The sequence below is a fragment of the Syngnathoides biaculeatus genome, chromosome 6 (genome assembly GCF_019802595.1).
Source record: "Syngnathoides biaculeatus isolate LvHL_M chromosome 6, ASM1980259v1, whole genome shotgun sequence".
Lineage (NCBI taxonomy): Eukaryota > Metazoa > Chordata > Actinopteri > Syngnathiformes > Syngnathidae > Syngnathoides > Syngnathoides biaculeatus.
In genome coordinates, this window is record NC_084645.1 from 20,166,958 (window position 1) to 20,181,656 (window position 14,699).

Genomic DNA, 14,699 nt, shown 5'->3' on the forward strand with positions numbered 1-14,699 from the left:
CCTGAGGATGAGCAGGTTAAATAAGGAAAAATAATGATGATGATGATAATAATTAGGTGGGACTAGAGGACATGTTTGGACGTGAGCGACCCAGCAGGAGTTGCCGGCCTCAACGTCTCGGCAGGTTTGTCGTCGTCGTCGTCGTCGTTTCGGCCTCGGCGCAAGCGGCGCCGCGTGTGAAATCGTATTAAACGAGCGCCTCGCTCCAAAACGGCGCAAGCGGGACCAACTTCCACGTCCGCTACGACAAACATCAGCGGCGGGGGCCGCGGGACGCCATCTTGTTTTTGAGCCGACGAAACTCGGCGGCGTACGTGAGGGGGTTGCTCAGTGACGTCGCGCAGGCGATGGACACCGACAGGATCTCCACTTCCTGCACGATGCCCGCACGCCAACTGCAACACAGAAAAGGGCCACGTCCCAGTCGATTGGTCGCCTGCCTCGGTTTCAGTTGCGTCTCTTGCGCCAACGCGGGCCAGAACTTGGAAGGCACGCGCGAGCGGAAGACCCACAACGGACAAAAGTCACGTTCAATATGTTTGCCTCCAAAATGAGGAGGGAAAACAAACTTAGCGTAGCTCGCGCGTGTCTTTGTATTTGTACACCAAGGAGGATGGATGGATGGATGGATGGATGGATGGATGGATGGATGGATGGATGGATGGATGGATGGAGGGGAAATGGCCACATGGACCCATGAAGGAAACAACAGAAGGGTGGATGGATGGATGAACAGAAGTGGAAAGAATGGACGGGTGGGGCGGGGCGCTGGATCAGCTGGTTAGAGTTTTGGCCTCACAGTCCTGAGGACCCGGGTTTGATCCCCGACCCGCCCTTTTGGAGTTTCCATGTTCTCCCCGAGCCTGCGTGGCTTTCGTGCGGGTGGGCACTCCGGTTGCCTCCCACATCCCAAAAACATGCAACATTAAGCGGACACTCTAAATTGCCCCTAGGTGTGATTGTGAGCGCGATTGGTCCTTTGTCTCCATGTGCCCTGCGATTGGGCTGGCTACCAGTTCAGGGTTTACCCCGCCTCCTGCCCGGTACGAGCTGGGATAGGCTCCGGCACTCCCCGCGACCCTCATGAGGATAAGCGGTGAAGAAAATGGATGGATGGATGGATGGATTCAACGGATAGACGGACAGATAGATGATTGGATGAATAGCAGGAGAGGACGAAATGGTGGATGGATAGAAAAAGGATGAGCTGCTGTACAAAGGGATGGATGGAACAGAAAAGGAAGGAAAGAAGGAAGGAAGGAAGGAAGGAAGGAAGGAGGACGGAAGGAAGGAAGGACTGAAGGAAGGAAGCGAGGAAGGAAAGAAGGACAGAAGGAAGGAAGGAAGGAAGGAAGGAAGGAAGGAAGGGAGGACAGAAGGAAGGAAGGGAGGAAGGAAAGAAGGAAGGAAGGAAGGAAGGACGGAAGGACAGAAGGAAGGAAGGGAGGAAGGAAGGAAGGAAGGAAGGAAGGGAGGAAGGAAAGAAGGAAGGAAGGATTGAAGGAAGGAAGGAAGGGAGGAAGGAGGAAGGAAGGAAGGAAGGAAGGAAGGACGGACGGAAGGAAGGAAGGAAGGAGGAAGGAAGGAAGGGAGGAAGGAAGGAAGGAAGGAAGACGGAAGGACGGAAGGACGGAAGGAAGGACAGAAGGAAGGAAGGAAGGAAGGAAGGAAGGAAGGAAGGACGGAAGGAAGGAAGGAAGGAAGGAAGGAAGGAAGGGCAAAAATGACGTGTTTGCTCCCGTCCCGCCGCGCAATCCAGTTGAGGACGAGGGTGGTGACGAGCAGGAAGGTGAGGATGACGCAAGCAGCCCGCTTGGCCATCTTGCTCTCCTGCCTCTCGCGGTTTCTCCACCCGGCGGCGGCGGCAGCACGCAGACCGCCGTCCGTGGACGTCGGGCGCCTCGGGAGGCCCGACGGGATCGGCCGAACGGACGTCGAGGCGCTTTGTCGCTTTGGGTCCGGGAGGCGCTCCGGCGAACGTCGGTGCGGCGGAGGTTCCGACGGCGGACGGATCGGTTGCGGCTTCCGAGTGTCCGCCGAGGGCTTTCTGGGCGTCGGCTTGAGGTCCAGCTTCAAGATGGCCCGCCTTTGACCCGTTCTCGTTTCTGATGGAAAATGCACACGTGCATAAATTCCTTTCTATCCATTCGTACGTCACCGTAATTCTCACATATGTGACTCGCTGAATTTCCCCGAAGTGATCCATTTGTACGGCCCGACGATGCCTGGTACCGTGTCGAGAACTCTGCGTTTTTGCACGAAATCCTACAGGAAGACGCGCCAGTCGTGCTTTGACTCGTCGACACGCAAGTCAAGCAAAGGTCAAAGGGCGCCGGGGAACTTTCAAAACGTTTGAACTACGCCAGCGCTCATAAACATCAGACGCGCGCTGAATAGGAAGAGGGGATGAAGATGAACAGACGAAGGCCGGGGGGAAGGAGGACAAGAGCGGCCCACCTGGAAGTCGCACCGGAGCGGGTCCGGCGAGCAGCGCCGGACAGCCGCAGACGCAGCGGAGGACGTCGGCGTGCGGGCGCCATCACCGGGACGAGGAGGACGTTGACAGGATCGCGCAGTCGGCCGCCAGGAAGGCGCTCCGGACGTGCGCGCTGCAGTTTCCGGAAGGCTCCATTTGGGACTCGGCCGCCGCTCGGCATTCGCCAAAGAAGAAGCGGGCGGGGACGCTCACCCGCCACGCCGACGTTTCCGCCCCCCTTTTTTCCGTTGTCGTCCCCGACGGCGCCGTCAGTCCGCCGCGCGCGTCAATTAAATCCACGGGAGGGGAAGGTGAGGGGGGGAAAAAAAAAAAAAAAAAAAAAAAGTCTGCCAATTGAAAAGCGCTCGCGTGGCTGTTTAATCTCAATTTCTTTTTTCTACTTCCTACACTGAAAAAAAAAAAAAAAAAATTGCCAAATATCATAAAAGGATGTGGTGGAGATACTGCGTGTACAAATCAAGTATACGGCTTCTACTTTAATGCCAAACCACCTGGACCGTATATTTGCCCTTCTGGTTGATTTGCAGTCGTCACTTCATTTTCCTCCATTTCGGCTCGTACACTTTTACAAGCAGTCTTGTAAACTAATAAGGAAGATGTGAAAGAGCGCGTCGATAATTCATACGCAAGCCAGTAAGTGTAGCGGTATTAACTTGCCATAAAAGTTGACTGAAGAGTTCAGTCATTCAGTGTGGCAAGGCAGGATGGACGGCCAGAGGGCGGGAGAAATTGGTGAAGGGCGGACAGACGAATGGATGGAGGGAAAACGGACAGATGGACAGAAAAAAAAAAAACAAAACCAAAAGATTGGAATCGAATTGTCACTGATGGAGACAAAACGGTTCACCTCCTTCCATCAATCGGCGGCGGACGGGAGTGATCACATCGCTGGTGAATACTTGGACGGGTTCTGTCCCGTCAGCTTCTCTCGTTTGCCATCCAGAATTTCTTCCAGACCAGATCCGATTCCGACTCCCTCGCTTAGCGAGCCGCTACAACGGGTTGGCGCCGATGCACTCGACGTGATCAACAGCAGAAGACGAGGGCCCGGTTGTCTTTACGTACGTGCGGGATTTTGGGCTCCACGGACCCCCGAGTGGGTGAAAAACGCCTTTCCAGGGGGGGGTCCGTGATGTGAAGATGACACAACAAAATCGTCTGGAAGCCAATCGTGAATCGGTGCTGAACCACGTTTTGACTTATTGTGCAAAAATAAAAAGCAAGAGCGCGTCGGCCACAAAAACGGAGCATTTCTTTGGAGCAGAACGGCACGGCTGGGTCCAGCGCAACATCATGATTGGCGAAAGTTGAGCTTTTGATGAAGGACTCACACTGGGGGTCCGGGCCCAGGTGGACTTTGGGAACCGGCGCACTAGATTGACCACCACGTCCTACCTCGTGCGGAGGTCGGAACGTGTCAATTATCATTTACGTGAAAGGGACTCGCTCCAAATCCTGTTTGGCGGATTACGCCCGGTTGGTATCAGTCGGTGTTGAGGTTCTCGCTCGGATCCGATTAGAAGTGAGCTCATTAGAGGGAGGGGCAGCCAAAGTTGGATGTTTTGGAGACAAGGTGAGCTCGAGAGAGCAGACTTGACTTGGATGGATGGTTTGGACGCGTCCGGGGGCGAGAGAGTCTGAGGGTGGAGTTGCGGGGGCGAAAGAGCGAGAGAGAGAGAGAGAGAGAGAGAGAAAGAGAGAGAGAAAGAGAGAGAGAGAGAGAGAGAGAGAGAGAGAGAGAGCAAAGAAAAGGTGGACGGATGTCGTGAGGGAGGACAGGAGAACGGTTGGGGTTGGAGAGGAGGATGCGCGAGACAGGCCGAGATGGGGGGAGGAGGAGGAGAAGAAGAAGAAGAAGGAGAAGGGGGAGAAAAAGGAGGAGGAGAAGGAGAAGGAAAAGGAGAAGAGGGGGGGAAGAGAAGAAGAAGGAGAAGGGGGAGAAAAAGGAGGAGGAGAAGGAGAAGGAGAGGAGAAGGAGAAGAAGGAGAAGAGAAGGAAAAGGAGAAGAGGGAGAAGGAGGAGAAGAAGAAGGAGAAGGAAGGAGAAGGAAAAGGAGAAGAGGAGAGGAGAAGAAGGAGAAGAGAAGAAGGAGAAGAGGGAGGAGAAGGAGAAGGAAAAGGAGAAGGAGAAGAGAAGGAAAAGGAGAAGAGGGAGGAGAAGAAGGAGAAGGAGAAGGAGAGGAGAAGAAGAAGAGGGAGCAGGAGAAGAAGGAGAAGGAGAAGGAAAAGGAGAAGAGGGAGAAGGAGGAGAAAAAGGAGAAGGTGAAGGAGAAGAAGGAGAGGGAGAAGGAGAAGAAGGAGAAGGAAAAGGAGAAGAGGGAGGAGAAGAAGGAGAAGGAGAAGGAAAAGGAGAAGAGGGAGGAGAAGGAAAAGGAGAAGAAGAAGAAGAGGAAGGGGAAGAAGAAGAAGAAGAGGGAGCAGGAGAAGAAGGAGACGGGGAAAGTCACGGTGTCCCACAGGGATCTATACTTGGACCAGTATTGTTCAGTCTGTGGATGATTTCCTTAAGCGGTATGATTAGAATGCGCAGTTCATTTCCAAGGTTGCCCAGAAGATAAGACACCTTTTTTTTTTTTAGAAGTGAAAACAAACGAAATCACGCAGCTTGGATAGATGGACGGATGATGAGAGAAAAAAAAAAAAAATGAATGAATGGGAAGATGGAAGGAAGAGTCCGTGGCTAGACTCGACAACTGTCCCAAAAAACCAGCCGGCGCTCATAAAGTCGGCTTTGAACGGCCCAACGGGAAGACGTCGAGGGCCCGTCGTCACGGCGGTCCCCTTTGGCCGTCCAAAGGTGAGAACCGCGGCCAGACGGGACTCGTACAACGGGGGCGTTACGCCATAACGTCGCGTAATCCCGTTTGCCGGGAAAAGGGTGAAATGCTCTTAGCTTCAAAACGCGGATCGTAACCACTCGACGGCAAATCTGGGATTACGTCGACACAATGCACTCTTTCCTCTTAGCCCTGCCCGGAATATTGCAAGAAACACGTTAGTCTCAAAAGTCCAAAGACCTGACAAAGCGGGCAACGATGCCATAGACCCGGCTCGCGTTCCGATCGGAAACGGGTCGGAAGCGCAGTCCGGAGAAAAAGGCTCCACGTAAACGCCGAACCCAAATCGAAGCGAATTCGGCTTTCACACGTGCGGAAGATTCTTTTCCTCCAAAGTGATCAAAAGTCGAGAAATTCCGTCGGAATCGTCAGCCTGCGTTCTGTCAAAACAAAGCGACGGACCGAGATCGGGGTTTTTTTTTTTAGGAATTTCAAAAAATAATAAAATAAAATAAATTTGCAACTGGCGTGCCAAACGCTCGACTGACCTCCATCTCCATGAATTTGGTGATCGATCGGCGCGTCACCGCCCGAATCCGTTCGATCGGCCGGACGCCGTCAAACACGGCCTAGCGGTTCCGTCGGCTGGGTCACGTGACGCAAATCTCCGAAAAGCGTCGGTTCAAACGCACGCAGCCTGCGGACGGAACCAGCCCATTTCATTGGCAAAAAATTCAATCTCATATTTCACCTGGGGCGGCACGGTTCGATCAGCTGGTACAGCCTCGGCCTCACAGTGCTGAGGACCCGGGTTCAATCTGTGTGGCGTTTACATGTTCTCCCTGCGCCTACGTGGGTTTTCTCCAGGCGCTCCAGTTTCCTCCCACATCCCCGAAACATTAATTGGACCCTCGAAATTGCCCATAGGCGGGATTGTGAGTGCGATTTTGTCGTCTGTCTCGATGTGTCCTGCGATTGGCTGCCAACCACTTCGGGGTGTACCCCGCCTCCTGCCCGTTGACAGCTGGGATTGGCTCCAGCACTTGCGTGACTCTTGTGAGGATAAGCGGCGAAGAAAATGCATGGATGGATATTCCCTCTGGCGAGAATACGTAGGTGCAAAATATGAGTATGAGAAATATGGTGAGATCCAGCAGTACAGCACGAGGAGGGGGAAATTATTATCGTGATTTTTTTCTAATCTACAGTATGTATCTATTTGAATTCAGTGTCATTTGTGCCTTCTCGTGTGCGGATTCGGGCGACATTTGCGCTCGATACGTCTGAAAGCGGCCCAGACACTTGACCGAGTCGGGATTATTGTCGGCGCGCTTCTCTCAAGTGTCTAATCCGCCGCCGCCGCCGCCGCCGCCGCGGAAACGTCAGCCCGGACGCTTCGATTTCAAGTCGGCGCCGCTTCCTCTTTCGGCGCTCTGCCTCGTTTTTTGATTTTCGGGAAAAAACCGGCAAGTCACGTCATAAACGAGCGCAAACACAGCACGACTGTATTTGACATTTACTTTGAAAGTCAAAGAGGATTTGGAAAATGGACGTCTACAAATACATATTTTATTCATGTACACATGGAGCAATACAAAACTGAGTTGCAATGGATTAAAAACTACACGGAAATCGTACTCAAAGGCCACAACATTAAGAACGCCTGCGCAATCGAATATACACGATACATATATTTCATAATGCTTATGCTACATGTTGACTGACACTGTCAGATTATTGATTAGGCCCGCTTAAAGTCACGATTTACTCCTACCATCCGTCAAATGAAATCAGTGGTACAGCATTTGGGTTTGGGACAGTGAGAGGAGAAATACATATTTTCCATCCATCTGTAAATCCTACATAGCTTGACGATTGACAATAAAGCGTAGCGTAGCAAAGACACCACCCCAAAGCCCAGTAGCGCCCCCTGGAAAGTTGGGGACGAGCATTTTTTCCAATCAACACGAAAAGGGGAGAACACAATCGATCAATCATATCGATGCGCCAATAAGGCTCCACGACCCACGTATGAAATTGAACAGGTAGTCGGCCATTTTGCTCCGGAGGGGCCATTTCTATTGGATGGAAACGTGAAGAAATGTAATGACCCCACGACGGTACCGAGACTCGCGAGTCGGTCGATTGTGTTTTGCGTTGTGTTGCGAGCAATATTTTAGTTATGAGGCGAACTTTGGATACGCCGGCGTTCTAGTAGAGTTAAAAAAAAAACAAAAAATGGAGTCACCGAGACGCAAGAAACGTTCCAAAACCCAAATACAAAACGAGAACACTTTCTAAAAGCTGCTGTTGTAGGCCACAACTCACGCCGGGACGCTCACACCAGGCTAACTTGCTGACCTGACTCCACTTCTGATGTCACTCACTAGGCCACGCCTCTTAAAGGCATACATCCAACGCACAGATACTACAGTATGTACGGTAACTACACATTATTAACCCATTCATGGGCAGGGTGGCCATTTTTTGCCATATTGAGACAAAAGTCTCCTAACAGGCCACGATCAAGGAAATAACTTTTATGGTTAAGTTATATGATAACTTTCCTAATTTATAATCTCGTCCTAAAAATCTACCTGCTAATTCAGATTGATGAGTTACTGTATCCTCTCCTGACACCAAATTATGGCTTCAGATTAAAACACTTAAATATTTTGATGTGTGAAAATCATGATGTCCCAAAAATGGTTATGTTATCATGTGGTATTTAGTTTTTAATTTTGACATTTTTAATCCAAATACAGACTGTATTAAAAACACCATCCAAGTGTTCTTTTGGGGGGGTCTGGGATTGAGTTCTTACTGGACTTTTGATTTTTTTTCCAGGAACTGCGTCTTGGGTATTTATTTTTATGATTACTTTCTATTTAAAAAAAAAAAAATATGTACTTTCTCTTCTCCTTTTTTGCCTTATTATACAAGTCTCTGGAATTCTACTTAAGAAAAGTGAGGGTACTTTTGCCACCGCGGCCCATAGGATATCTCTCGTATATATATATGTATTTGTATGTATTTATACTGTGTATATACATATAGATATATAAGTGAATTGGTAACTTGGAAGTCAAGGTCGCAGTGTGTTGCGACGATGGCGTCGGCCTACCTGGAGAGCGTTTTTTTGGGTTTTTTTTTTTTTTTTCCCCCCCCTCCGTGTCGTGATGGGCGAGGTGCGGGTGTACCTAATGAAGCGGCCCACACGGCGCCGATGACGACGGGCCAAACCAAGTGAGGAAAACGACACTCGGCCGGTCTTGGGAGCGCTCGAGCGCGGAGCAGGAGGACGACCCCTCGCTTCCTTTGTCGTCCTCCCGCTGGCCGGCTGTCAAGCCCCCCCCGTGCGGACCCCCGGTCTGTGGGTGAGTGTGTCGTGTCGGGAGGGGTCCGGTCGGGGGTCCATCACAGAGGCAGCACCTTCCCGTGCCTGTTGATCCTGCCGCAGGCGCCGCCCTTGCCCCTCCCGCCCAGGGGTCGCATGCCGACGCTGACGACGGCGGCCGTCCCGCGGGGGACGTAGCGGCCGCAGGACAGCATCTCCAGGGTGGCGTCTCGAAACTGAAATCATACGTGTACATATTTGCGCTCTCATTCAACGGAATTTTTCGTTTTCATTGGGAAAAAAAACGTTGAGCCAAAAACCGAAACAAAACAATGACGGAAAAATGCATCACGAAGTGCTTTCCATTACTTAAAATATTAAAAGAAATGATAGTCACCAATCGTTAACGAAAGACGTTTTCCGTTTATGAGTAAAATTGCATTCGCGGCTACGCCAACTTATGGAGCTACCGCTTCAGAACAATTTCCATATTTTTGAAATGTCGTCAAGAACGGCTGCTGCAGTCATTCTGTTTGTATCTCTCAAATCGCAATCATCGCAATTTAATTGTTCAAGATTTTTTGATTTATTTTTTTATTTTTATATATTTTCCGGGTCCGTTTTTGCTGCTGAAACGACCTGAGCAAATTTCCCCATTGTGTACTAACAAAGGTTGGAGCAGATTATAAAGATGATTCATAGTCATGAGTAATCTTAATCTTAATTTGATTTAAAATTTTAATTTCAATAAATTTTTTTCTTTCTTTCATTTCATTTTAATTATTTTGTTCTTTTTTTTTCTTGAATGTAATCTTAATTCATTTAAATTACAGGGTGATTTTCCCAAGCGACGTCGCAGCGTTTCGGCTTCCCGTGTAGCGTTCGCGTACATTGCAGTATTTTCCCCTATAAAACGCATCCAAAATATGAAAATGTGCGCCGGAAGGAATTGGACTCCGGACCCTACGGCGAGCCGGCCAGGGCGCAAGTGTCGCTCTTGCCTGCTTGTTGGACAGGAAGTAGATGATGGGGTTGTACACGGGGCTGGTCTTGGCGAAGTACATGGGCATGGTGGCCAGCAGGGGCGGGATGCGCAGGTCCGGGTCCAGCACCACCGCCGCGGACAGCGCCGTGTACGGCAGCCAGCAGGCGAAGAAGGCCGCCGTCATGGCCAGGACCATCGCCACGGCGCGGTCCGTCTCCTTCTGCAGGGAACGCCCCACCTGCTGCTCCACGCTCTTGTTCAACTGAGAAGGAAAATCAACAGGGGGAACCCTCAGGGGGCGCAGGCACCAAAAAAAAAACAAAAAACAAAAAGTGGTCAAAAGTACTTTTTGAGCCGAGAACCGAGTTGAATTCGTTCGGCCGCCACTCACTTTCATCGCCGATCATCCTTTCACGGCCAGGATAAAGAACGTATGCCCGAGGGTTGCTATATTGTCTGTCTCCGTGTGTTACGCAACTGTTTGTGTTCACGTATCCATCCATCCATCCATCCATTTTCTTAGCCGCTTATCCTCACCAGGGTCGCGGGGAGTGCCGGAGCCTATCCCAGCTGTCAGGGTACACCCTGAACTGGTCGCCAGCCAATCGCAGGCCACATCGAGACAAGCATCCGCACTCACGACCAATCGCACCTACGGGCAATTTAGAGTGTCCAATTAATGTTTTTGGGGATGTGGGAGGAAAGCGGAGTGCCCACCCGGAGAAAAGCCACGCAGGCACGGGGAGAACATGCAAACTCCACATAGGCGGGGCTGGGATTTGAACCCTTGTCCTCGGAGCCGTGCCGCTGTTCAAGTATTTGTCATTGTTTCGATTGTTTATGAGCATGAAACGAAGCAGACGTTCCTCAGGAAACGCTATGCGCTTGTAAAGCCCGGCCTCCTTACTTGTCGTAAGCCTCACCCAGCACATTTGTAAAGGAAATACCATTTGGTACATACATTGAAACATGAGATGTTTACAAAGAAAGAGGGTAGCGCCGTCGCGCTAAGGCTAGCGCCACTGCACTAACAAGGCCAGTTAAAACATAGCGGTCAAAATCACTCAGACACAGCAGTAACATGCTAGCGCAGCGCTAACACGGCAGAACCGGTAAAAGTCACTTCCTCGGCACATATATGCCACGGTCTCACTCTTGACTTATCCGCTCGAGTGCCCCTTTTGCGGCCGTTGGGAAAAAAAATGCACAAATAGGCCGCATCACCGCATAAACCGCAGGGTTGAAAGCGTCGGCTGCAAATGACGGTATCTTTGTTTGTTTTTGAAGTCAGGTCGCTCGTATCTCAAGGCACTAACGAATATTTAACTGAAAGCTTTTTTTCCCCCTCCTGCCTGTATTTCAGTTGATGTAAACCACTACTTCTTTTTCTTACTTGTTTGTTGCTTCCTCATCTGTTGTTGACTAAGATTGCCCACTCATGCGCTTGAGAAGTATCTGCACCATTTGCACAATTGACACTGTTCCACATTACTGTCCTACATTTTATACCGCATACATTTATTGACGTTGCTCTATTAGATGTTTCCAACTTCTAGAAATTGCTAGCAAACTAGCTAGCAACCAATGGCACATTACGAGGAACCTTTTGCTTTTATTTCTCGATGTCTCAAAAGTATTCGCTGTCGTCGTCGTACTGGTGTGTCTACCGCTCCCTGGTGAGGTTTTGGCATATTTTTGGAGAACAAGATGATTGCAAAGTACCTTCCGCATGGACGCCAGAACTTTGCAGTAGCAGTAGACGATGACGGCCACCGGGAAGACGAAGCACACGAGCGTGTAGAAGACGAGATAGGTGTAGTTGCTCCACGATCGCTCCTCCCAGGCCAGCGAGCAGGACGTCTGCACGCCCTCGGGCCGGTACCCGCTCCACCCCAACAGCGGCGCCACGGCCCAGAACAGGCAGAAGAGCCAGACGGCCAGGAGCCCCGTGACGCTGCGCCGCATGCTCAGCGCGTGGGCGGCGCGGGGCTCGCACACCACGTTGTAGCGCTCGTACGCCAGCAGGGTCAACGTGCACAGCGACACCAGGCCTCCGGGGGGGGGGGGGGGGTCAGATGGCATTATTTGGGCGAATCCAGTCCCATTTTTTCCATTTTTTTTTTTTTTATCCTTTTTACCCCCCCCTCCCTCCCTCCCCACTTCATTCAAATGTTCACGTATCTGAACTTTTGCCAGCGTTCATTTTTCCTCTTGTACATTTCACCAAAACATCTTTGTGACTATTAACAAAAACAAACCCCCCCCCAAAAAATACCACGAATCCATTGTTTTGTCTGGGAGGGGGCTGCATTTTTAATGAATGTTTTGGAAATCATACGACGTAGTCAAAGAGAAACGAAGCGGCTTTATGAAGCGTAACTATGGTTCCTGTCATTGGACGGCCGGCTGGTGACTTTGCGCGTGAGCGTCTGGCTGTGAGTAGTGGCCTCCAGCAACACCTAATGCATGGCTGTCAAACTCAATTTTTATCGCGGGCCACATCCTAGTTATGGTTTCTGTCAGAGGGCTATTATGACTGAAACCATGAAAATATTTCATTGAGTTTAGTTTTGGAATCAGAAATCAAGGGGAATGGAGTTTCTCAACTACTGTTGATTTTTGGCGACACAAAAACGCTGGCAATATCTCAACGTCATCATTTACGATATGACAATTTGAAATTTTGTTTCGGATTTTACCCCCCCCCCAAAAAAAAAAAAAAATCAAATCATGGAAGTTGATACACATGATTTGCCTTCGCGGGCCACAGAAAATCATGTGGCGGGCCGCTTCTGGCCCCCGGGCCTTCAGTTGGACACCCGTGACCTCACGCATCGTTTGCATGACGTAATATGAGCGTTCATCTGACATGTCACGCTGTGGCAAACCCTAACACGACAAGCTGAAAGAAACTAAATTTTTTTAAGCGTCCATACTTGGAATCTACCAAATTTAGATCATATTCATAAGCGATATGCCTCAAATTTATAAGCTGCATTCAAAATTCAATACAGTGCAACGTGAATGGACCATGTTGACATTTTTAACGTCCCCTAGATGGCTATTGTACCAATTTAAATAAAATGGTATGTCTTGATGTCTACATTTAATGTTCTATTGCAATTTAGGTCACTTTTCATATCTATACAGCAACAATGTATGCAGGTATATTAAATTTTTCACGTCCTCCTATGTAGAACGTTTGCATTTAACCCCTCAAATGTGCACAATCGACACGTTTTTTTTTTTTTAATGTTTAAGCATAAGCAACTGCGACGGAGCGCGTCTCGATCTCATTTGACGTCAAAAATAGATTTAATATTCAACGATACGCGAGGCTCAGTCACTCACCGAAGTAGTTGACGGCGAAGCCCTGGAAGACGCAGGCGGCGCGTCCCAAGAAGAAGGAGCCGTGGTAGTTGGTGACGGTGACCACCAGCGAGCCGCACAGGCCGATCATCAGGTCGGACACGGCCAGGCTCAGGATGAAGACGTTCATGGGGTGCAGCAGGCCGGGGTTCCTCAGGGACACGGCGATCACCGTGCCGTTGTTGAACACCGTCAGCACCGTGTTGACCAACATCAGGAAGGCCAGGACGCTGTAGCCCGCGCGGGGGAAGACGGTGGGCGCCTCCGCCTCCGCCTCCGTGCCGTTGCCGTCGCCGTCGCCGTCCATGGCCGCCGCACTGGCCCAAAGTGGCTCGGCCGCGCCGTCTTATCTTCCGCCCGACGTGACCGATTGGATCCTAAACGGGATTTGGACGGGGATTCCTCGCCGGAAAAGCTGCAGCGATAATGCTAATTGCAAACTCGAAAGGATTTCAACGATAAGAGCGCGGAAAAGCGGATTTGACATCCAGTGCGTCGCGGGAAGAAAAAAAAAATGCTTTCCGACCTGGGATTGGCGTCGGGACGGGCCGCGGAGTCTGATTTTGGACACCCTTTCCGCCGTGTCTTTGGCGCTCAATCGTCATCCGTTTTCTGAGCCCCTTATCCTCACGAGGGTCGCGGGACCGCTGGAGCCGGTCACCTTGAACTGGTCGCCAGCCGATCGCACGTGGAGACAAACGACCAATCGCGCTCGCAATTTAGGGCGGGAAGAAAAAAAAAATGCTTTCCGACCTGGGATTGGCGTCGGGACGGGCCGCGGAGTCTGATTTTGGACACCCTTTCCGCCGTGTCTTTGGCGCTCAATCGTCATCCGTTTTCTGAGCCCCTTATCCTCACGAGGGTCGCGGGACCGCTGGAGCCGGTCACCTTGAACTGGTCGCCAGCCGATCGCACGTGGAGACAAACGACCAATCGCGCTCGCAATTTAGGGCGGGAAGAAAAAAAAAATGCTTTCCGACCTGGGATTGGCGTCGGGACGGGCCGCAGAGTCTGATTTTGGACACCCTTTCCGCCGTGTCTTTGGCGCTCAATCGTCATCCGTTTTCTGAGCCCCTTATCCTCACGAGGGTCGCGGGACCGCTGGAGCCGGTCACCTTGAACTGGTCGCCAGCCGATCGCACGTGGAGACAAACGACCAATCGCGCTCGCAATTTAAGGCGGGAAGAAAAAAAAAAATGCTTTCCGACCTGGGATTGGCGTCGGGACGGGCCGCGGAGTCTGATTTTGGACACCCTTTCCGCCGTGTCTTTGGCGCTCAATCGTCATCCGTTTTCTGAGCCCCTTATCCTCATGAGGGTCGCGGGACCGCTGGAGCCGGTCACCTTGAACTGGTCGCCAGCCGATCGCACGTGGAGACAAACGACCAATCGCGCTCGCAATTTAGGGTGTCCAATTAACGTTGCGGGAGGAAAGCGGAGTGCCCACCCGGAGAAAAGCCGCACAGGCGGGGCCGGGCTCCAACCCGGGTCCGCAGAAATGTGAGCCCAATGCTTTGCAGCTCAGCCACCGTGCCGCCTCGTCACGAAAACGACACAAAATTGGCACGCGTAGCAGCACAACCTTTTGAAATGTTTTCCCTCCATTCCATAACTGGCGTCGATATGTGTGTCATAAGCGGTTAAATGATTTTCACTTTCACCACAGTTTGATTTTGTAGTTATTTTGGAGCAAAAGTATATTTCAAAAAATATATATACACATTCGGTCACGTTGT

The 14,699-nt window shown here is 50.8% G+C and overlaps 1 protein-coding gene across 1 annotated transcript; it reads right to left on the reverse strand.

The window, feature by feature from the left end:
• Positions 1 to 8,269: 8,269 nt before the first annotated feature.
• Positions 8,270 to 13,907, reverse strand: parietopsin. Its single transcript, XM_061823073.1, has 4 exons — positions 12,947 to 13,907; positions 11,318 to 11,646; positions 9,612 to 9,857; positions 8,270 to 8,846 (listed from the first exon to the last, which is right to left on the reverse strand). The coding sequence occupies exons 1-4, from the start codon at positions 13,269 to 13,271 to the stop codon at positions 8,691 to 8,693; spliced, it is 1,056 nt and encodes a 351-aa protein (XP_061679057.1). The 5' UTR covers positions 13,272 to 13,907; the 3' UTR covers positions 8,270 to 8,690.
• Positions 13,908 to 14,699: the final 792 nt, after the last annotated feature.

What these genes read in the sequence shown, in the direction of transcription:
- parietopsin (XM_061823073.1), bottom strand. Translation starts at nt 13,271, where the DNA reads ATGGACGGCGACGGCGACGGCAACGGCACGGAGGCGGAGGCGGAGGCG. An exon ending in TTCTGGCGTCCATGCGGAAG is followed by an intron (nt 9,858 to 11,317) that starts GTACTTTGCAAT and finishes TTTCCTTCTCAG; the next exon opens with TTGAACAAGAGCGTGGAGCA. An exon ending in ACTTCCTGTCCAACAAGCAG is followed by an intron (nt 8,847 to 9,611) that starts GCAAGAGCGACA and finishes GTATGATTTCAG; the next exon opens with TTTCGAGACGCCACCCTGGA.